Below are 22,069 nucleotides of genomic sequence, written 5' to 3' on the forward strand. Positions count from 1 at the left end.
CGTGGTCGATATTAAAGAGGAGCTAACATATATGAGTAGTAATGAGGATTTGAAGAAGGGCCACAACGACCACATCCTCAAGAGAATTCCAGCCGGTGCCGAGGCGACAGTTGTACTTGTCGGTGCTGTCGACTTTCTGGATCAGCCAACGATCGCCTTCGTACGATTGGCCGAAGGTGTATTCATGCCATCTCTTACGGAGGTCACAATACCGGTCAGATTTATGTTCACTCTGTTGGGACCGAGAAATGCGGATTTGGATTATCACGAGATCGGCCGGTCAATCTCCACTTTAATGGCAAACACGTCGTTCCACAAAGTCGCTTACAAGGCCAACGAGAGACGAGAGCTGCTCTCGGCTATCAATGAGTTCCTAGACGATTCGATTGTACTGCCTCCCGGCGACTGGGAGAGACAGGCCCTGCTACCGTTCGATGAACTTAAGGCGAAAAGTGAGGCCATCAGGAAACGGAAGGCGAAGGCGCTCGAGGAGAAAAGCAAGCCGGAGCAAAGTGAAGCAGCTGTGAAGAAAGGTAATTTCTTCAAATCTATTTCAAAACGTGATAAACATCTCGGTAGTTGAATACTTGTTTTTCAATTCTTAAAATTTATTGATCTTGTTTTGTGATTTTTAATTGACTATTATCCAATTCAACAAAAAATAACATTAGAACGAGACTAGTCTTTTTCTTTAGTTTTTTGAACACTAAATACAAATTTGGTTTTATTGCAAAACAATTTAAAAAAATTTGTAATTAGAATTGCAAAAAGAATTTATTTTACAATTACTTTGCCATTTTACAATTATGATATATGACGTGCAGGAGAAATTTTATTGCAATCAAAATTAAATATATTCTCAACACCGAATATAACATATGTAATACATGCTATATAACATAGATACACTACAAGTAATGTTATATGACAGTATATCTTTGGTGATTTATTGTTACACCAATGGAACCAATTAAGTTTTTTGTGATGGGGGCCTTTCTCTGAAAAGGGCCGATTGGGCTCTTGAAGAAGGCCGATTATTTCTTGCTGGTGGCCAAGTTCTTACGGCTCCTCTTTCTCCTGCGGAACCACGTCGAAAATGGTCTTTTTCCTTGGCGGTGTAGAACGCACTCCGGGCACCTCAGGGGCGAGGTTTGAGTACCCCTGATGACCCCTTTAAACGTAGGTCGGTGTGCTACCCCGATATCCTTTACGGGCGAGAGGTGCTACGACGGTGACACCGGATGGCACTGATGTGAGTCGTTGTCCTTTAAGAACATCCTCGGTGGTCTCGTCCTTCGGGGAATTGGCAGGCAGAGCAAAATATGAGTCCAGGTAGTAGGGCCTTCAGGGCTCAATCCTGCAGCGGAGCTGGGCTCAACACCCGGAGAGCGGTTGTGCTTTGGCTTCGTGATTGGAAACTTGGTCATATCATGGTACTGGGTTTCTTTTATTATCGATTTGACCGAATCTCCTTTTCTTGCCGTTGGAATCCCTGTGGCTTTTAATTCTTTGTTGCTATCTAGCAATAACTTCCTCTTTATTTACATCCGATAGGAGATGATAGTGTGCCAGGAAGTCTGATTCTATTATAGGTTGAGTTACGTCGGCTACGACAAAACGCCATGGAAAAATACGGCGTAACCCAAAGTCAGGTTGTATCGTGATGTCTCCGTATGTAGATATCGTAGATCCGTTGGCTGCATATAGTTGGTGCGTGTCCGCTGCTTTGCATCCTTGAATTAATGTCCGTGGGTAGACACTTATATTGGAATTTGTGTCGATGAGATATCTTCTCTTCGAAATACGATCTGTCATGAACAGTAATGGGCTGATGTCGTTGGCCGCCATTAACGACTGCCCTTTTCGTTTTCTGGTTTGAACTCGCATGACTTGGAACATTTCTTTGCTTCTGCGCCAAATCGACAATGATAGTAATACGTTTTGTCTGGTGTTCTGCTTCTGGAGCGGCTTCTGCTTCGCTCCTGCTTTTTCCAATGCGTGAGTTTGTTGTCAACATTGTTGCTTGCTTTGTCAGCTTTTGCACTTGTGTTTCAAATGACTTTAATGTACTCTCTGCTATCGTTGATGCTGTTGCGACTGTAGTGCGTCACTTCGTGCATCCTGTTTGCTTGGTCGGCTACTTCTTCGAGTCTGTGCTCTGTTCGTATTATTAATATTAATTGCAGAGACTCAACCTTGCAGCGGAGCGGGGCTCAACACTCGAGGAGGGGTCGTTCTTTGTCCTCGAGGCGGAGTAAGACTCGACGCCGAGGGAACGATCTTTGTTTGTAGTTTTTACACCGGTGGAGCAAAGCTCGACGCTGAGGGAGCAGACTGACCCCAGGGAGAAATGATAGGTTGAATCGACGTCAATTTGACGTCGATGGCGTCTAAAACGTTTCCAAGTCAAGACATCGACGTCAATTTGATGTTGATGTTTTCCAACAATTTGACGTCGACGTTTTCCAACAATTTGACGTTGATCGCATCGACGTCAATCAAACATCAACAACATTTACAATCTTTGATAGGTTTAGTTAAATAATACCGATAAAAAAATTTAAGTTTAATCAAATTTAAAAATTGAATGAAAAAATAAATTAATTAAAAATTGCATTAAAAGAGATTAAATTAAGTTAAGTTAAAAGTTAATTTTTAAAAGTATTATTTGTATTGTTTTAAATAAGAATGTAATTTTTTTAAATTAGATTTTTAAAATTATTCTAAATAACCAAACAATAAGAAAACATATATGAACATATTTTATATATAATTATATATATATTTTTTACATAAAAATTTTTTACCGGTAATTGAAATTTAAAATTTGATTGTGTATAAAACAGAAAATTAAACTATTATTATTATATCTAATTGTATGTATAGAAAAACTTATTTACATGGTAACATGCTTTAAATTATTTAGATGTTTAGCTTTCTGTTATTGAGTGCATAGAAAAAAGGGGTGCTGCAGAAACTATAATAAAATGATAATAGAATCGATGTCAAATTGACATCAATTTGATGTCGAAATAATTTCGATATTAATTCGATAAGTCATTTCTCGTTGAGTTATATTATAGTAATAACAATAAAAAATTGTAAATTTAATAAAATTTAAAAATTGAATAAAAAATAAAAGTAATTAAAAATTGCATTAAGAAATTAAATTAAGTTAAATTAAAAGTTAATGTTTAAAAGTATTATTTGCATTGTTTTAAATAAGAATGTAATGTAATCTATTTGACACTTATACGTCAACATCTACACTATCTATATTAATTTTTCAAAATCTATAGATATACATATATTATATATTATATTTTATTTTTCTAATTATTATTAGATTTTATTTTTCTAATTTTATAAATTGTTTAAGTGTAATGCATAATATAAAAATTTTGAAAAATTTTAAATCAGTTGCATTAAGAATCCTAAATACTCACAGCGACTACATTTAGGAATATTGACATTAGTAGCGAGAAATGATACGCTGAGACGCTAAGAATTCTTGCGTGCTATTTTTAAATGTAAAGCTTTTGATAAAATAACATTGTAAATCATTTTAACTAATTTGTACAATTGTTCGAATACTATTTTTTTTCTTGACAGTTGTTTATTAACTGCCAAAAAAAGCATAGCCTTTGGACAATTTTACAAATTTGTTAATGTGATTTATAGTGTTGTCATCAAAATATCTCTTTATTTAAAAATGGCACACAAGAATTGTCGGCGTCTTACATCACATTAAAATTTGATTTAATCATAATTTATGAAATCCTGTAATTTCGGATTGAAATGATAGATTTAATAAGTGAGTGCTGGCGCCACCGCTAGGCGGCCACGTTGCGATGGATATTCTCGTAAGTCGAATGCGGCTACAGGCTTTTTATTTAGGCGCCACCGCGGCCGACTCCCCAGCTCATACTTCAATGAAACTCTTAGAAGCTGCTTATTGTAATTTCGAGACGAATACTTGCTCTTGTTCTTTTTATACGTGACGTATGTGTGGAATACTGTTCAACATAAAATTCTATATTTTTTTATGTAAATAACAATTTGTATTGTTATTTAATCTTGTACATGAATTAAATGTTTAATTCAAATTTAATCTTTTTTTAATCCTTTTTAACAAAAAAGATACAAGAAATACTTTTTTTGTAAATTAAACATTTATTACGTTTACATTAATGTATTCTGTTTTAATAAATCTATCTGGGTTTCGATCTTATTTTTAATCGATCTTAATACTGTATTTTCGGTTTAGAAATCTCGATCGATTCAAATTAGTTTTTTTTAAATCGATTTTAATCACACATTTTCGGCACATTGTATTTTTTAATTAAATGTTTTAACTTTTGGTATGATTTTTTCCATCCTTCTAGTCCATTAAACGATTTCTGGGAAATGATAATAGAATCAATGTCAAATTGACATCAATTTGACGTCGAAATTATTTCTATACGATTCGATATAGGGCATTTCTCGTTGAGTTATAATACCGAAGAAAGGATGTTAATATCATTTATTAAATGTTTTATACACGTTGATATTGACATCGAAATAGCATCGAAATTTGAACATTTTAACATCGATGTCGACGTGAAATTTGATCTCATTTTGACCGTCAAAATGACGTCAATTTGACGTCAATCCAACTTCTATCATTTCTCCCTGGGATTCCACCTCCGCGGAGACCGAGTCCTTGCCAAACGATCGGTGCTTAAGGTTGTAGATGGGCCGACAACGAATCCTCCGATATAATTTTCTTGGAAGAACTCGTTATACTTGATTCTCCAGGAAATGCTCACTGTGACTTGACGAGCGAAGGCCCGAAGGCTGATTTTTCTCGGTTGGCGGGATTTCTTATAGCGATTTCGGCTGAGGCACATCGGTGTGCCACTTTATCGGTGGCACACAAACTGGCCCCGACTATTTTCTCAGGTCCACTTTGTGTACACCCAATATGAATTTGTGAGGTGTATCGAGCCCGCGGCACCACTGAGAGACTGCATTATTTAACTAGCCAAACACAAAAGCTGCACCGACACCTGAAATGTGCAACCGGTGTGCCCCAGCCGAAATCGCTATTATATTTGCCCCGCGGTCGCACTCAACTCCCGAAAGCGCCATCTGTTGATGACGCCGTGGCGTTAGCCTAGCGCACAAACGTGTGTAGTGTAGTGGCGGCTGGACGGGCGCACCGTTATGGTTGCGTGCCCATTCGCGTGAACGCAACTAGTCCGTTTGGGGCGTCAAACATGTGCGGACGTGTTCGTCCGTTATCGAAAATATTTTTGAATCCGCCGATTGCATCACAATCGGCAATTATCTTTTGCGCAATCATATCCTGTATTCCTATTTATTGTTTCGTAGTTCACATACCGTTTGTTTTCTGTTCCTGAACTCCCTGAATTAGTGTACACTTAAAATGAAATAGATATATATTTGAAAGTTAGTGAAAGCAAGAAAGAACGTTCCAGTGCAGTCTAGTGCAGGAATAGAAAACAAGCCTATACTAATTCTGTTTAATGGCCAAGTCGTCCCCCCCCCCCTTCCTGATTATTGGGGACGGGTGTCAAATTAATCGGAAGAAGAAGAAGAAGCGTGAACGCCACAATATCAGGGCTGCGTTCAGAATGAACGCCTAAGTGCACTTAACATTATTCTATCTTTGTTAACATTCGGTAAACAACAAAGATGAAACGACATCTGAGTACATCCGAACGTTTGTGTTGAACGCACCCCTGTTATATTGCGTTATTTGCTTGGTTGATGAAACTTTTAGGCCACAAAAAGAATTTATCTCCATTATAGTTAATAAGATATTTATGATTAAATGTAGAGTAAAGTATATTAGATAATACTCTATCTCCTATTTAGATTGTCAGACGATTATTTTGTGTAATTGCCGGAAATCTATGGACAGAATTTGAAAATATAATAGGGTTATCTTGAATGGAATTTAATAAACTTTAATATACTGCAGAAGGGAAAATCTAAATATTATTTTTTTCTGAAAATTATAAAAATGTAAAAAAAGGTCTTTATGCAAAATTGAAAAAACGTGCCCCTACCCAGATATCATGAACGTTCTATGGATGTCCATGTACCCCGTCAGCCAAACGTGAACAAACAGATTATTCGGAGAGTCTGCTATCACCTTCTGTTACCAGAAAGGCAACAGATTTCACACAGACTCTGCAATATCTGCGGTGTCAGCAAACTGCTGTCAGAAATTGGACAGAAACTGTTGACATTTAATTTCAGCAGAAATCGAGCACATAGTGTTGACAGGACTGTTGTCAGATTGGCGGCAGAAATCAAGCATAACCTGCGCAACACAATCTAACGGCAGACTGGCAGCAGAAATCGAGCACCGCGTGCTGACAAGATCTGACGTCAGATTGGCGGCAAAAAACGAGCCAGATCTACGTGACAATCTAACAGCAGACTGGCAGCACCACGCGAACACGCCGTGCTGCCAGCAGTTTATGTCAGATATGCGACAGAATTAGAGCAAGACCTGCACAACACAATCTGACGGCAGATTGTTAGCACCAATCGAGCACCCCGTGCTAAGAGAACGTGACATCAGATTGACAGCACAATTCAAGCATAACCTGCGTAACATAATCTGACGGCAAACTGACATCACAAATCGAGCACCCCGTGCTGTTTTGCATATTAATTTTTAAATTGTGACGTAACTCTTCATGAATTTATTAAGGGCCTTTTCAGGCAAACTTGCATAATTGCACGCATAAATAACATATGCATAAAGAAAGTGATTGATCCATTTTTTTATGCATTTGCTTAATTATTGGACAAATCAATTTCTTTATGCATATGTTCTGTCTGTTTCTGTTTGCATTCTATACGCCGCAATTTCTATCTGCATCTGTCCGTGATTGCGTATAGAAATCCTATTCGTATCTATCCGCATGTATTTGTCCAGATTTCTATCTGCATCTGCCCGCATATATAAATAATTAAAACCCGTTCCTGGCCATAGTCTGACTAACAAAAATATTCAAAAAAATTGAAATTGGAAATAGGACTAAAGCATGAAAAAACATTACTAATGTAAAAAAACTTTTCAAAACTCAATTTTGCAACTAATTGGTATAAACAAATTACTAAAAATTGACTGTAGAGAAAAACTGATTACTCCAATCGATTCTACGGGAAAAATTACTAAAGGAACGTTGCAAAAATAAATTTTGCAATTAATTTGTTTATAACAATTAAGAAAGTGTTATATATGTTTCTTGAGTCAGTTTTCCCAAAGAATCGATTGGAGTAATCAGTTTTTCTCTACAGTCAATTTTTAGTAATTTGTTTATAACAATTAGTTGCAAAATTGATTTTTGTCAGCGTGCTTTTTACGTCAATAATGTTTTTTCATGTTCCCGTACTATTTTCAATTGTTGTTTTCTTGACTATATTAGTCTGAAATGGGTTTTAATTATTTAATTATATAGTTTATATAATTAATTTTAAAAATATTTAAGATTAAATCAAAGGATTAGTGAGAATGTTTGCGCGATACTCAACACGTAACTGTAAGTTTCTTCCAGTTCAAATCAGCTTTACTTTAAATATAACTTTTTATTAATGATATTACAAGTGTACGATTAGCTCAGTGTTAGCGTATTAGGTTATTGTCCCGAAATTTTAGGTTCGAATCCCGCCGGCGCTAATGCGTTTTTAAAAATTGTAAAATAATGCGTAATCGTAATTAGTAAAATAAAATATATGCAAATTAGATTAACCTATAATAAAAATAAGAATAATATCTGCAAGAAAACTAAAAAAAACTTTTTTATAATAAAAATTTTTGAAAATTTTAAATACAAAATGCTTGATTTTTGCTGCCAGCGTGACGTCAGAACTTGTCAGCACGGCGTGCTCGATTTGTGCTAGCAGTCTGCCGTCAAATTGTGTTGCGCATATCATGTTTGAACTCTGCCGCCTATCTGGCGTCACGTGCTGGCAGCACGGCGTGCTCGTCTGGTGCTGTCATTCTGCTGACATAAAATATCAACAGGTTCTGTTAACAGAACGTAAGCAGAATTTGAGATCAGTTGAGTTCAGTCTGTCAACACGTCGTAATCGAATCTGCCGCCAGCCTGCCGAAACATGTGCTAACATTTTGCTGACTGGGTACGTTCTATAAACATTCAAATATCCATAGAACAATCATAGACATTCATAGAATGTTCTGTGTTATCTGGGTAATATGAGATACCCCGAAAAATTGCTAATAAAGTGTAAAATAATTAGTATTACAATTAAAAAATTTTATGTTATGTGAAATATAAATGAATCTTATTTGTAATAATTGCAAACTCGCTTATAGCCAGTTTTCCAACGCAGCCAGTGTGCGTTTAGCATGAGCATGTAATGCACTTACACTTAGGGCTCATTTTCGGATTGATGGAACGAAGCATTGTAGAAAAGTCATTTGACATTCAATTCCGGTTATTTGCAGAACTCACTATTCTATTTTTTATTCCAGGACATTCTGCACACACACACACACACACACACACACACACACACACACACACACACACACACACACACACACACACACACGCACGCACGCACGCACGCACACACACACGCACACGCACACGCGCACACACACACACACACACACACACACACACACACACACACACACGGTTTTGCAACAATTCAAACATTTTTTAAAATCTCGACATCCGTATTGAATTCATTTTAAATTTGTCAATATTTGTCAATTTTGAATTTATTAATAGGATTCGTGTTTAGCGTTAAAAAAAACTTTAAGTTTAAAGAAATACCCAGGCAAAAATATTTTTTTGTTTTTTCTATATTTCTTTGCAAAAGCGGTCTGTAAAAAAAAATTAGAGAAGTTTATCCGTAAATCATATTAGTAGAGAAATTGACGAGAAACTGCAAACAAAATTGCAGAGAAAATGCTGACAGATTTGCAGGCAATATTACAGAAAAATTGCATGGAAGACACATTTCTATGCATTTTTTCCGTAAAATCTATTTATAGAAAAAATGAAGAGAATCTAATATGGACAAACTACAGAAAAACATAGACAAATTTTCAAAGAATTTGTAGAGAATATTGTTGAGAAAATTTCTCGGTAATTTTTTCGCAAAAGATTTATTTATAGATATAAGTTTTTGATAAATCATCAATGATCTAATTATAATATTCTAAAAATAACTATTTTTGTAACTTTAATTGCAAATTTCTCAAAATTGTGACATGATGGAGCAATTTGGAAACCGAATTTAGCATCCAAAAAACTTTAGAAAATGACTAATCTTGTTCTGATTATTTATTTATTTATTTATTGTTGAACTGTTTACTTATGCTTATATACTTATAATGTAATATACTTATATACTTGTAATGTATATGTAACAGCTCTTCTTGCTGGTGAGGAGGAGAAGAAGCCACCGGAGGATGACGATCCGTTGCGACGTACCAAACGACCATTTGGCGGCCTCATCAATGACATTAAGCGTCGCTATCCCTACTATTTGTCTGATTTCACAGATGGTTTGAGCTCGTCCTGTCTTGCGGCGGCTATTTTCATGTATTTTGCCGCGTTGTGCACCGCCATCACCTTCGGCGGTCTTTTGAGCGATAAGACGCAGAATGTAATAGGCATTTCCGAAACTCTAGTCTCCGGCTCCTGGACGGGCGTAGTAATGGCACTATTCGCCACTCAACCGTTGGTGATCATCGGCACGACCGGTCCACTTTTGCTTTTCGACGAGAGCTTGTACAACTTTTGTTTGGCGAACGAGCTCGAGTTTCTTACGGTACGAGTGTACGTTGGCGCCTGGATGGGTATCATTGCCTTGGCAATCGCTTGCGTCGAGGGTTCGGTTCTCGTACGACTTTTTACGCGTTTCACCGAAGAGATTTTCACTGGGTTGATCTCTATACTTTACATTGTCGAAACATTTATCAAACTGTACAATTATTTTGTTCGCAATCCTCTTCTTCACGAGTACAATTTTGGTCCAGATATCAACGACACAACCTATCCACTCTACGTCACTGAAATGAAGGTCACCAGATCGCCATGGAACGGAACTGAAGAGATTTGGCACTTAAAGGACGTTCGTGAACTGGTGTCGAGCTATGACATAGCTGGATTGTTAATCAATCAGCCCAATACCGCTTTAATGTGTACTATACTTTGTTTGGGTACCTTTCTGGGCGCCTATTATTTGAGGATTTTCCGCAACAGTCACTATCTGGGTCGTAGCGCTCGTAGAGCCTTCGGAGATTTCGGCGTGCCTATTAGCATCATCGTTTTTGTTCTGATCGACTATCTATTTATGGTAAAAACGGAAAAGCTGTTAGTTCCTGAAGGACTTTCTCCAACTATACCCGGTAGAAATTGGTTCGTGTCTCCCGCTGGATTCGAAAAACCTATACCGCTTTGGATGGCTCTAGCTTGCGTGGTACCAGCCTTGCTGGTTTACATTCTAGTATTTATGGAGACGCAAATATCGGAGTAAGTAAATTTAACAAATCTTTTTTACCTAACTGTTAGAGAGATGATTTACATTTTTGACTAACCACACCGTCCGTTTGCAGATTGATCATTGATAAAAAGGAGCGTAAGCTGCGAAAGGGCAACGGCTATCACATGGATATTGTGGTAGTCTGCCTGATGAATGTAGGATGTGGTCTGATGGGTGCGCCCTGGTGTTCTGCTGCGTCGGTGCGTTCCCTCACCCATGTGTCCGCCGTGACTGTGATGTCACGCACTCACGCACCCGGCGACAAACCGCACATTGTCGAAGTGAAGGAGCAACGAGTGAGCGCTCTCTTGGTCGCGATACTTATAGGCGTGAGCGTGCTGATGGCACCGCTGCTGCGACGGGTACCGATGTCCGTCCTTCTTGGTGTGTTCCTCTACATGGGCATCTCGTCAACGAACGGCGTGCAACTGTTTGATCGCGTTAAGCTCTTTTTCATGCCAGTCAAGCACCATGGCACGGCAAATTACGTGCGCCGTGTGCAAACCTACAAGATGCACATCTTCACCTCCATACAAATCTTGTGCCTAGCCATATTGTGGATAGTTAAAAGTACCAGAGCCGCCCTAGCCCTGCCCTTCTTCCTCATCCTGATGATACCGCTACGCGCTCAGATGAGCCACTTCTTTACCACTGCGGAGCTGCGTGCTCTTGATAGTAAGGGACCTGAGCACGAGGAAGACGAATTGGACTTTTATGAGGAGGCTCCTCTACCTGGTTAGATTGTGCCTTAATCGACTCTTCGATATCACGGCGTATCTCTTTCTTCGTCTCTCTCTCTTTTTCTAAATTTGTCCACCGTGTATCTTTCGAAGCTATCTACTCATATACCTGTCTTACATCAGGGTTTTCTTATCTAACGCCGATTCGCAAATATAGAGTTCTATTTTCGTCAAATAGAAATATATATAGGTATACACACATATAAAACGTCCATTGATAAGGTCCATTGATAGGAAACTCACAAATGGATAGAATATCATGTAATTCAAATTATAGAGATATAAGACATATAATATAGAAAGGATTATCGTAACAGTCATTAGACTGTTGGATCTCGTTTGCACAAATTTTTAATTATTTTGTGTTTTGCAGAGTTTTTATTCTATAAAATTTTTTTAATCTCTCGAGACGCATGAATATTTATTTTTATTGTTAATTGTTAAAACATATTGCATCTGCTTATATATTTCAGCTATTTTTTTTAACTAATATAAATAGTCTGACTGTATATTTAAAAATGATAGAACTATTCGTATTTGCCTAATGAATGATGCGATTTGCATTCTTGAAATTAAGTGAAAACCCGGTGCCTCTGAGTGCCTGATGTTTACGCTTGATGATACAATGTTGAGGAGAAGTTTATATAACGGCAAGATAGTGCCAAACCGAAATGTTACGAGGACAATGCTTTTCTAACCATGATTTTCAAGAGATAATGTTTTCACAAATCACTCCTTCCTTTCCTGTTTTATGGATGTGTACACTAAAAAAAGTTTTTGATTTGACTAAATTTTTTATCTTAATTAAATTTTTTTAATTCAAATATTTATATATTAAACCGAAATTCAAATATTTTACATATTTAAGTTAAATATATACTTAGTAGACGGAAATGAATTTAAATGGATTGAAAATTTGTAATCCATTTTAATTCATTTGAATATATTTTGGATTAAATTACGATTACATTATTTTATTCCTACGACTATGGTCCACTTGATGCTTTGAAGCGTGTTTGATCAACCAATCAGAATAAAGAGTTTTACAAATTGACTAATCAAAGAATGGACCGCAGCCCATGTCATAGATTAAAATGGATTGCGTGATCAGCGAAAACTTTTTTAGATTGGAAGAATAGGAATTACTTCATTTCAATCCCGTTTCATGGATTAAAATGAATTATGTAGCCCGCGCGCATAATATTTTTTAAATTAAAAAAATAAAAATCCCGTAGTTTCAATCTTCATGGATTAAATGAATTTAAAGAATTTTAACCTTTGATTGGATTGAAATAAATTTGAACAATTAAGAATTTGAATTTAATAATAACCATACAAATTCATTTTTGTTTGCTGGGTAAAGATCTGGGTTGAAGTTCAAGTATTTAAGTTAAATAGATAAATACTAAACTGAAGAAATCAGTTGATCAATTTGAAAAATTTAGTGAAGTTAATAACTTTTTTCTCAGTGTATAGCGCATGTGTGTGTATGTATGTCTGTATATATGAAAGAACATACATACAGTTGCCTTGATCTTTCCATTCTTCAAAGATTTACATGGTACAGTTTGTGAATCTTTATATTCCACATTTCTACACGATATCCAAATTTCAAAATTTTATACTTTTTTCCCCTTTTTATCCCTCACAATGGTGCCTCTACATCTTTAAATGTATTGATACTATGTTTGCGAATACTTTTACAGATTCTTGATCTTAGAGATTTCAGCCTTAATTTTCGTCAAAACACATTTAACAGATTTGTATTAATCTTAAACATTAAAGCCTTAATAATCTTTGCTTTTATAAACTTTATCATTGCTACATATTAAAAATTTATCGATTTTCAAGTCGTATTTATGTATATACATATCTTTATATCCACAAGTACTTACAAACTCACGCGTCTTATTCTATAAACTCAAAAGGATACTTAAAAACACACAATTTTGGTGTTTCCCTTATGTGCACAGGTGCTTACTCGTGATTGCGAGTACTTAAAATATAGAATAGTTCTTACATATATTTTTATATGTACATCTACATAAACAAATCCCTTATATTTTCAATATCATAAATTTTCGGGCTGGACGGATCTTCTAAACGGATGTTCCAGTCTTGCAAGTTGACAAAATCGTAATTGTGGTATTATATTCTTTCTACCGATCTGTACGTCCTGCAGCTTCTATTAGGTAGACATCCTTGTATTTTGCTCGTAAAATACCAATCCACAATTCTAATTCATTCTTACGACTTAAACCCGAGAGAAGTGATCCAAGACCAAGCAATCGATGATCGCTATAATTAAAGTGCGCGGAATTATAGTAGGGAATAAGGCTGGTGAAGAGAAAAAGAGAAGAGTTGTGTTTAACTAAATAAACTATTTTCGAACAAATAGAAACTATATAGAGAAGATATATTGTATTTTTATTCGTATTAGAGTATTTTACTAAACTTCCGTAAAGTCGCAAGTTTCCGCTTATTACTACAAGTCGTCGATTGTTAATTAATCTATAATAGAGAGAAGTCTAGAGAGAGTGAAAGCGATACTTAACCATTGTGATAGCAAGCAGAATCGCTCGAAAACAAAATGGTATAATTAAGCACTTAATGTTAGCGACAGGTTTACAATACAAACTGTCTGATTAGATGTTCAATTGATCCATAGAGAATTATCGCGATGCGCACGTACATACATATACATCTCTATACGTTCCTATATCGTTGATATTACATCGTGATAAAAGATTAGCGAACCGAAGTGAATTGTTACGGAGCGATATAGTACGATTGTACATACATAATCTAGTTAACGTACAGTATTAAAAAACTAATAATTAGCAATAGACTCTCAGTAGCTGATTTATGCCTTGAATTAGCAACCGAAGAAATAAAACATATTTTAATTGTACTCTACTTGATATTTGTCCCACTACTATTTGCCCCACTACATTTTTTGTTAAACAGCAAAAACAGAGTGTTTACTACCGGATAAAAATCTGGAATTTTCAGGGAATTATTTATAAAAATCAAAGATTTTTATTGGATTTTATTGATATTCGAAAAAGTTTTTGGGAATTTAACTTTTTTTAAACTCTTTATGAGACAAAATCTTTGTTAAATTTTTCTTGATAATGCAAAATTAGCAACAAATATATCATATATATCCACGTACATTCTCTTGTGACCACTAAGTTTATAAAAAAAATTAGTAACAATAGAAGAGTCCTCGAGTTGTGTGTCTCATCATATTTCGAATTTCTTTCCGGTGATTTAAATCTGTATGTATATTGCGGATAGATTATTATATACTATATTTAGTTAATATTATAACTCTTTAGCACTTTTCCAAATTTAATATTCAAAACTCAAACGGCTTTGGAGTATTAAAAAATATAATAAAATAAACTTACCTAAAGGTTGTATTCATAAATCTCTAATCTAATCTTACTTGGAAATTTGAATAAAATTCCTGTAAAATTTAGGAAATCTTAGGACATTTTTTTACAAAATTGGAATAAGTACACACACGTTCTGAAAAGATTTTGTACTAGTGTTAAAACCTTTTTGCGTTAATTACGTTATTAATTTAACATAATGCAATTGTATTATTTGACTGTTTTGGGTTAAATTAATCTTCAACATATTTTAGTGTTGAAATAACAATTTATGGGTAAGTAAACAAATAACATAAAAAAATATTATTTTAAAACGCAAATTTTAAAATAAATGTGTAAATTTAACATATAAATGTTAATTTTATTGAAATATGTTTCCAAATTGAGTCAGTAACATTTCTTGTGTTAAGGCTCCTGACTCCTCAGCCGAGAACTCCGCGTTGACGGTAGCGACATTTCGTCGCGGACAAAATTAGAACAAATACACGTGAAACGTGACAGATTGACGATGAAATGTTATTGTGCATGTCATTTTGTTATTATGTGTTTTATTGTGAAAATATGATCTTGTCTCGTATTTACCAAATTCGTAAAAATGGACTGCGAGTAAAGTTTCTTTGAATTTTATACATAAAAGTACATTTTTCACTCCTTTCAATAGCTATCTGTGTGTTTTCCTGTCTGCATAGATGTCACTTTACATGCTTGTTGCGATTATTTACTGACTGTTACGGGGAAAAAAGATAGTCGTGACCGATATTTAGAAGTGTTTTAAAGTCATCTGATTAGTCTGTTTTATCCAAATTGACATTATTTAGAAATGGCACGTCGGACAAAATTACGTGCCCATGTGTTTTCCTGTTTCAATAGCTTCACTTTACATGCTTTTTACAACTATTTACTGACTGTTAGGCGGAAAAAGGATAGTCGTGACCGATATTCAGAAGTGTTTTAAAGTCATCTGCTTAGTCTATTTTATCCAAATTGGCTTTATTTACAAATGGTATGTCGAACAAAATTACGTGTCATTTCACGCAATTTCTCGCTTCTGAGTCCCGACTTCAATATGGCCGCGGCGAGTACTCAGGAGCCTTAATTTTTTTACATAATATTCGTATTATTAACACATTCAGGTGTATTGAATTAATAAAAAAATTTGGGTGAATTCATTTGTGAACGTGTTAAATTTAACACAAAAATTTTTTACTGCGTATTTCATAATTAAAATCTCGATATGTCAAAGAAATATAAATCTCATATTCTCAAAGTTGAGAGCGTTCTATCTTAGACAGTCCACACACATATACGCGCGTGCGCGCGCGTACGCACGCATATGTAACTGTTCTCTCTGTCCTTGATGTGTTGATATACAGAAAACGGAATTTTAATAAGAGTTCTGTGGTTTTCCAATATATACACGATAGAAATTTTATCGTTTTCTATGCAAATACTGTTGGAAAAATTCTACGCGTTTCTTTTCTACATGTAGAAATCGTTATTCGTATCGTAATCGTCACTTGGCTCAAATGGCTTCACCGCAAAGATTAGTGCCTACGCTGAAGTATCTCTCACCTCGGCCATTGAAAAGTGCTATATCAAGCATCAGGTAAAAATAACAAGAGAAACTTTTCACATTATTTAATTCAAATTATTAACAAGTAATGGATTTATTAGAACACCTTCAAGTCCAAAAACTCCAAGGAGCATTCAGGAGAAAAGGGCGGAAAATGAAAGGCTATTGTCACCGTTTAGTATCGATACACCTAATAGAGTCAAACTGCTCGAGGATGGTCTACCGAAGAAACATCGCCCTGTGCTTGGAACGGGTGCTTTCGGTACAGTCTACAAGGTGCTCTACAAAGGTGACTTACCTTAACATTTTTTTGGTAAATTTTTGTCGTTAAATGTACACACAAACAATCGATTCTATTGCTAAGAAAAGCGATTATTCAATTTATTTTCTTCTGTTAAGTAACGGTAAATCTTTAATAAAAAATATTCTCTTCATAATAATAAATGTACTTGCCACAAACTTTAGAAAAACTTGTTATTATGTACTAAAAATATATACTTTTTCGAAGAATATTGTAAAATTTTATTGAAGAAAAGTTAGAATAAACAAATCGAATTTTTATTTTAACTTAATATTCTTATTGTTTTAACTCTCGTTTTTACTTAATATTCTTTAAGTATTAAATTACTAAAATTTAAAAAATATATATTTTTTAAAATTGAATTTGACGTGTATGATTAACTTGTGATAAATGTATATAACAGCAAGTATATAAATTTATGAAATATTTAAAATAAAGTATTTTTGTGTGCAGGAGTAATTGCGCGAGAAGTGATGGAAAGCTATAAATACAATGTTATGGACTTTCAAATACAATTTAAGATTAATCTACAAGGTTTTTGCTTCCTGTTTCTTACTTTTCCCCTATTGTTACTTCTTTGCACTATTTTACCATTTTCTTTGCACTATTTTATCGTATTTCTTGTGCGTTTTTGTCTCTTCCGAAATTCGTTAATTTTTATCTTAGCCAATAAAACAGTGTGTGAAGAAGCAAAAAGACAATAGCTGAAAAATAAGAGAAAGCAAAGAGCACACTGTAGATTAGTTTTTATCATTGTTACTTTTCTTAGGAGACCAAGTAGCAGTCAAAATCATTCCACGAAAACAAAACGACGATGAAGTAATAAACTCTGAGAGACATGCGACTGTTCTGCGACACGCTAATATCGTAAAAATACTGAGCGTAGAACAGGGCAGTAGCTTGTCGTTAATAACAATGGAATTGTGCGGCACGTCGTTGCAGGACAGGCTGCAGGAATCAGCTCTGCCAAAAGAAGAGCGTGTTTCTATTTGGAGAGACATTGCTAGCGCGCTTCAATTCTGCCATGATTCCGGCGTGATACACGCAGATGTCAAAGCAACCAATATCCTAATGGCAACTAATGGTCAAGCTAAGCTCATCGACTTTGGTAGTTCTCTATTGGTCGACGAACCGCACGTTTCAAACAGGCCGCGAGTATGCGTGTATATTCATATATTTACATATACATATAAACATAGAATTTTTATTCGAAAATACTTCAACATCTTAGGCACTAATTGTATGGAAAATTGAATTCCAGTATTAAAAGTTTGATTTTCACATACAAAATTTATAATTTAGTGAACAAACTTTGTTACATTTTTCAGTTCAAACATTTATGTATTTAAATTAAATACATAAATACTTGAACTAAGGTTCAAATATTTTATGTATTTTTCATTTTTTAACTTGATTAAATTTTTTCAATTAATAAATATTTAAGTACAGTTAAATTAAATATAACTAAAGTCTAAGAATTTTATGTATTTAAAAAAAAAGTAAATTTGTAAATACTTTAACTGAAGTTCATGTATTTTATGTATCTAAGTTAAATATATAAATACTTAATCCGAAAAAATTTGATCAATTGAAAAATGCAGTCAAGTAATCAACTTTGTTTTTCAGTGTGTGGTTTATTAAAAGTGCAAATATAAGACGTTCATTTTTTGTTCATTAGAGTTGCATCATATGTGGAAAACCAACTTTATTTTACTGAGGATTAATTTCCCATGAAATTAATACCATAAGGTTTCTGCCTAATAAAAGCAGTTGGACATACAATATAGTTCAATTATTTCTTACATACATATAATTATATAGTCGTGTGTTTATATCTAATGACAAGATTTTTATTTCGCTTCGTCTCATAAAATCACTTTATTAGGGCACACCAGGCTACACGGCACCGGAAGTGCTCCGAGGAAACGTACCTACATTCGCCAGCGACATCTATTCACTTGGAATTGTAGCCTGGCAAATGCTGGCTCGAGAAGTACCTTTCCATGGATTACATATCCATACCATTATATATATTTCTGTAAAAGGAACACGTCCTAAAGATGAAACTCTCGACGACGAGTTTGCTGGAAGATACAAGGAACTATTTAGAGCGGCATGGTCACAGAATGTTACAGATAGACCCTCACTTGATGAAATAATCAATAGACTTGATCTCTTGTAATCAATATTAAACATTTATTTAATCAAATTTGAAGCTTATAGAAAATCTTATTTACGATAAGTAGCTAGATTTAGTGCTTAATCATATTTTATTGGAATAGAAATAATTCGATGAGCTTGGGATGATAATTCAAAAATCAGTTTTACGTTTCTGGCATCTCGCCACCAGGCACCAACTGTAATAAAATAAATAAATTATGAAAGTTTACATCTTGCTTTTCATCTTTATCGCATCAAAAGCTATTGTTACAAATCGTTAAATTTTTTCAAAATTAGGATTAAAAATTGAAAATTAAGAAAATCTTAAAATTAGCAACATTTTTTCATCTTAATTCTGTGCTTATATATCCCTGTTCATAAAAAATTCTTATCTTCCACAAAAATAAACAGCAACTTCTCTATGGGTTGATTTTAAAGATAAAAGATAAAATTTTTTACAAAAAAATTAATTAAAGTTGTGAATTTCAATTCTTAATCTGCAAACCTGATCAAATACTTATAAAATAGGATAAAGATAAAAAATACATATATTTTTCACAAAAGTTAAAATAACAGATTTTAAAAGTCAATAAGGCTATATGAAAAAAGCTATTCAATTTAAAAATTAAAAAATTAAAAAGCGGATTTAATACGATGAATCAAAATAGTAAAAATGGAATAATTACAAAGAAAGGACATTAGTAAGCTTTTTAAGAATGTAAAGTATATTTGAATCACAATGTTTAAATTAGGAACATTTTGACTTAACTTAGTTTTAATGAACCTAATTACAAAAATACCTATTTATTAAGAATTGAAATACTATCAATTAATCCAATGTTTCAAAGTTAAAAGTATTCGTTTACCAAATAATTGATAAATAATCATCTATGACTTTTCTTTGTGATTATTTTATTTTCAGATAAACGAGCGTTTTTTAATCATTTCTTAAAAATGCTAAATTTTATTTCATATGAAGTTAATACATATAAGTTTTTGAGATCGCTGGCAGATCAAATATGATCAACCAAAATGCTAAATTTTGTTGAATTTGAATAAAATTCATTTTGATTCATCATTTTAGATTGAAAAATTTTGACTAATTTATAATCAGCAACCTTAAAAACTTTTAGTAAAATTTAAATTAGGTGATAATTATTTTTAGAAAAAATCTGATATGCATGAAATGATAAAGATATTTTTAAATTGGTTCTACAAAAAAATTTTTTAAATACATTAATATCTACAAGATTTGATAATGGAAAATTTCAGGAATAATTCTAGATGATGAGATAAAAATTAAGTATAACAAAATAACATAATTAAAGTTGAATTTTTAATTTTAAATGTTTAAATATTCATTTAGAAAGTGCTTAAAGTACATGAATATTTAAACATTATAACTAAACAGCAAAATCACTGAAATTTTGTTATTCTTATAATATGAATTTGTAATTCCAAGTACTTAAATATTCATGTAAATTGTAAAAAGTATATTTATATACATTATAAAAAACAAAATCTTAATTGCGATTTTATTATTCTTGATTTTTGTCTTGATTTTATTATCCTTGATTATTGTATACATGTTTCTAAAATATTATCTAATAATATGATAATTCTGATTGTTTAAAAAACATTTTAATAATGTACCAAATATTTTTTCAACATTTTTATATAACGTTACGAGAATGTTTTTAAAACATTACCTAAATAATGTAATATTTTTGAATGTTTAAAAAACGTTTTAATAATGTTACTTTTATTAATCAGAATTACTCCTTAAATTTTTTCCCACCTGTTGCCATCCAAATATCCTGAATATTTTATATTAATGTTTAAAAAATTTTGCTCTTGTCAGTATCTCAAAATAGCCTATTAAATTCTTCATTTTTGTGTAATCGTGCAAAAATGTTTTGCAATTCTGTAAAACATTCAAAGATATCTTGAAATGAAAAAATGTTGGTAATTTGCATTAAAGTTCTGTTAAATATTGTGTTATCGATAATAACCATAGTAATGTTACTGCCATTGAGAAGAATCTGATCCAATTTTGTAACTCTACGACCTTCCGGGGTGGCCTCACTTTCTGTTACATCTTCCAGCAGCATGTTGACAAAATCGTCGAAACCTTGCAGAGTTCCCACAATTTCCTTGTCATTTTTCATAATAATATGTATCCGAGAACCAATACACTTGTCGACAAGTTCTATAAGCAATAATTTATTAGTATAATATTGATAAATATTATTGGCATAACTTTAAAAAAATATAAGTATCTTTTACCTAAAGGTAATAACGTAGACGGATTTGTGCTCACCGAAGTAGCCATTATTTATAATGAGTGAAATGATTACGCGGCTTACTAGAATTCAAATCGCTTTAATTCGTAAACTGTTGCCATAAGAGTTGCTGAAGAGCAGTGAATATTGCAATCTTCTTTATTAGCCTTTGGATTTCTAATTCACCGGGTTCACATAATAAATCGCAGTACCAGGATTGATACTCAACAACAATTCTAAAGGGCCTCGCACATGAAATGTATAACATAACATAAGCACAACATAAGACCGATGGATCAATGAGCATCAAGCATAAAGTCGCCATATTGATTTACATAACATTTTCATTGGTCCGTTGGTCTTATGTGTGCTTGTTATGTTATGCATTTCATGTACGAGGCCCTTTAAGGTTGGTTTATGCAAGACATAACCGCTAATTTATGCCGTAATCTGTAAACAATTGATCAATCATAGTCGATTATTCTTCTAAACTAATTATGATTGGTCAATTTCTTACAGATTCCGGCATAAGTTAGTGGTTACGGTTTGCATAAACCAACCTTAACGATACCGAATTGTCGCTAAGGAGTTAAGGCTGTTTTACAATGAGTGACAAATGTGATTTGTGGTAAGACATTAGGCCTGTTCGTATTGCCTTTTTGAATTAATTTCTTTGTCGTCTCTCTCTTTCTTACGATCGAATATATATTTATCTCATCTCGAGTGCAAAAATTTTTGGGGATTTCAAGCAACTCGAACAGACCTATTTTTGGTAGTGATATCTTGAATGTCTGGTGCTCACATATCTCGCTTAACCAAACATTCAATTTGCACCTTTCGACAATGTCCACATTTAAATGTGAATTAGGCGTTGAAATTATTTACAACTTGCGACTGACAACTAGCCACTCGCGATTTGCAACTACGCTTTGCAACTCTTTGGTTAAAACTAGAGTCCTATATAAAGAGAGAAGCGACATTGATGTCCAAAGCTCTGATTGGTAATCTGATTGATACTTGATTGACTAAACCATATTGTGACCACAGCTGTTTGCAGAATGATACGA

The 22,069-nt window shown here is 33.8% G+C and overlaps 3 protein-coding genes across 10 annotated transcripts in view; 2 read left to right on the forward strand and 1 right to left on the reverse strand.

The window, feature by feature from the left end:
* LOC105198542 (band 3 anion exchange protein) overlaps positions 1–14,204 on the forward strand; it is a 103,764-nt gene extending 89,560 nt beyond the window's left edge. For all 7 annotated transcript variants that reach the window (XM_011165277.3, XM_011165278.3, XM_011165279.3 and 4 more), the window contains 3 exons: positions 1–533; positions 9,434–10,538; positions 10,622–14,204. The exon at positions 1–533 is cut by the window's left edge and continues 62 nt beyond it. In XM_011165277.3, coding sequence (XP_011163579.1) covers positions 1–533; positions 9,434–10,538; positions 10,622–11,288 — 2,305 coding nt within the window. In that variant the 3' untranslated portion in view covers positions 11,289–14,204. The remainder of the gene's footprint in view (positions 534–9,433; positions 10,539–10,621) is intronic.
* Positions 14,205–15,747: 1,543 nt separating this feature from the next.
* LOC105198540 (serine/threonine-protein kinase mos) lies at positions 15,748–18,949 on the forward strand. Its single transcript, XM_011165275.3, has 4 exons — positions 15,748–16,292; positions 16,361–16,548; positions 17,330–17,715; positions 18,446–18,949. Exons 1-4 carry the CDS (start codon positions 16,213–16,215, stop codon positions 18,740–18,742), a joined length of 951 nt encoding a protein of 316 aa, XP_011163577.1. The 5' UTR covers positions 15,748–16,212; the 3' UTR covers positions 18,743–18,949.
* On the reverse strand, positions 18,733–21,333 carry LOC105198541 (U6 snRNA-associated Sm-like protein LSm5). Of its 2 annotated transcripts, XM_026138968.2 has the most exons (4): positions 21,007–21,333; positions 20,733–20,929; positions 20,519–20,644; positions 18,735–18,917 (listed from the first exon to the last, which is right to left on the reverse strand). In XM_026138968.2, exons 1-3 carry the CDS (start codon positions 21,050–21,052, stop codon positions 20,552–20,554), a joined length of 336 nt encoding a protein of 111 aa, XP_025994753.1. In that variant the 5' UTR covers positions 21,053–21,333; the 3' UTR covers positions 18,735–18,917; positions 20,519–20,551. The 2 variants fall into 2 exon arrangements, with proteins under 2 accessions (XP_011163578.1, XP_025994753.1); XM_011165276.3 differs by lacking the exon at positions 20,519–20,644 and having other exon boundaries at positions 18,733–18,917.
* Positions 21,334–22,069: the final 736 nt, after the last annotated feature.

The sequence above is a fragment of the Solenopsis invicta genome, chromosome 16 (genome assembly GCF_016802725.1).
Source record: "Solenopsis invicta isolate M01_SB chromosome 16, UNIL_Sinv_3.0, whole genome shotgun sequence".
NCBI lineage: Eukaryota > Metazoa > Arthropoda > Insecta > Hymenoptera > Formicidae > Solenopsis > Solenopsis invicta.

What these genes read in the sequence shown, in the direction of transcription:
- LOC105198540 (XM_011165275.3), top strand. Translation starts at nt 16,213, where the DNA reads ATGGCTTCACCGCAAAGATTAGTGCCTACGCTGAAGTATCTCTCACCT. An exon ending in AGTGCTATATCAAGCATCAG is followed by an intron (nt 16,293 to 16,360) that starts GTAAAAATAACA and finishes TGGATTTATTAG; the next exon opens with AACACCTTCAAGTCCAAAAA. An exon ending in ACGTTTCAAACAGGCCGCGA is followed by an intron (nt 17,716 to 18,445) that starts GTATGCGTGTAT and finishes TCACTTTATTAG; the next exon opens with GGCACACCAGGCTACACGGC.
- LOC105198541 (XM_026138968.2), bottom strand. Translation starts at nt 21,052, where the DNA reads ATGGCTACTTCGGTGAGCACAAATCCGTCTACGTTATTACCTTTAG. An exon ending in GTCTACGTTATTACCTTTAG is followed by an intron (nt 20,930 to 21,006) that starts GTAAAAGATACT and finishes TATTGCTTATAG; the next exon opens with AACTTGTCGACAAGTGTATT. An exon ending in ATGGCAGTAACATTACTATG is followed by an intron (nt 20,645 to 20,732) that starts GTTATTATCGAT and finishes AATGTTTTACAG; the next exon opens with AATTGCAAAACATTTTTGCA.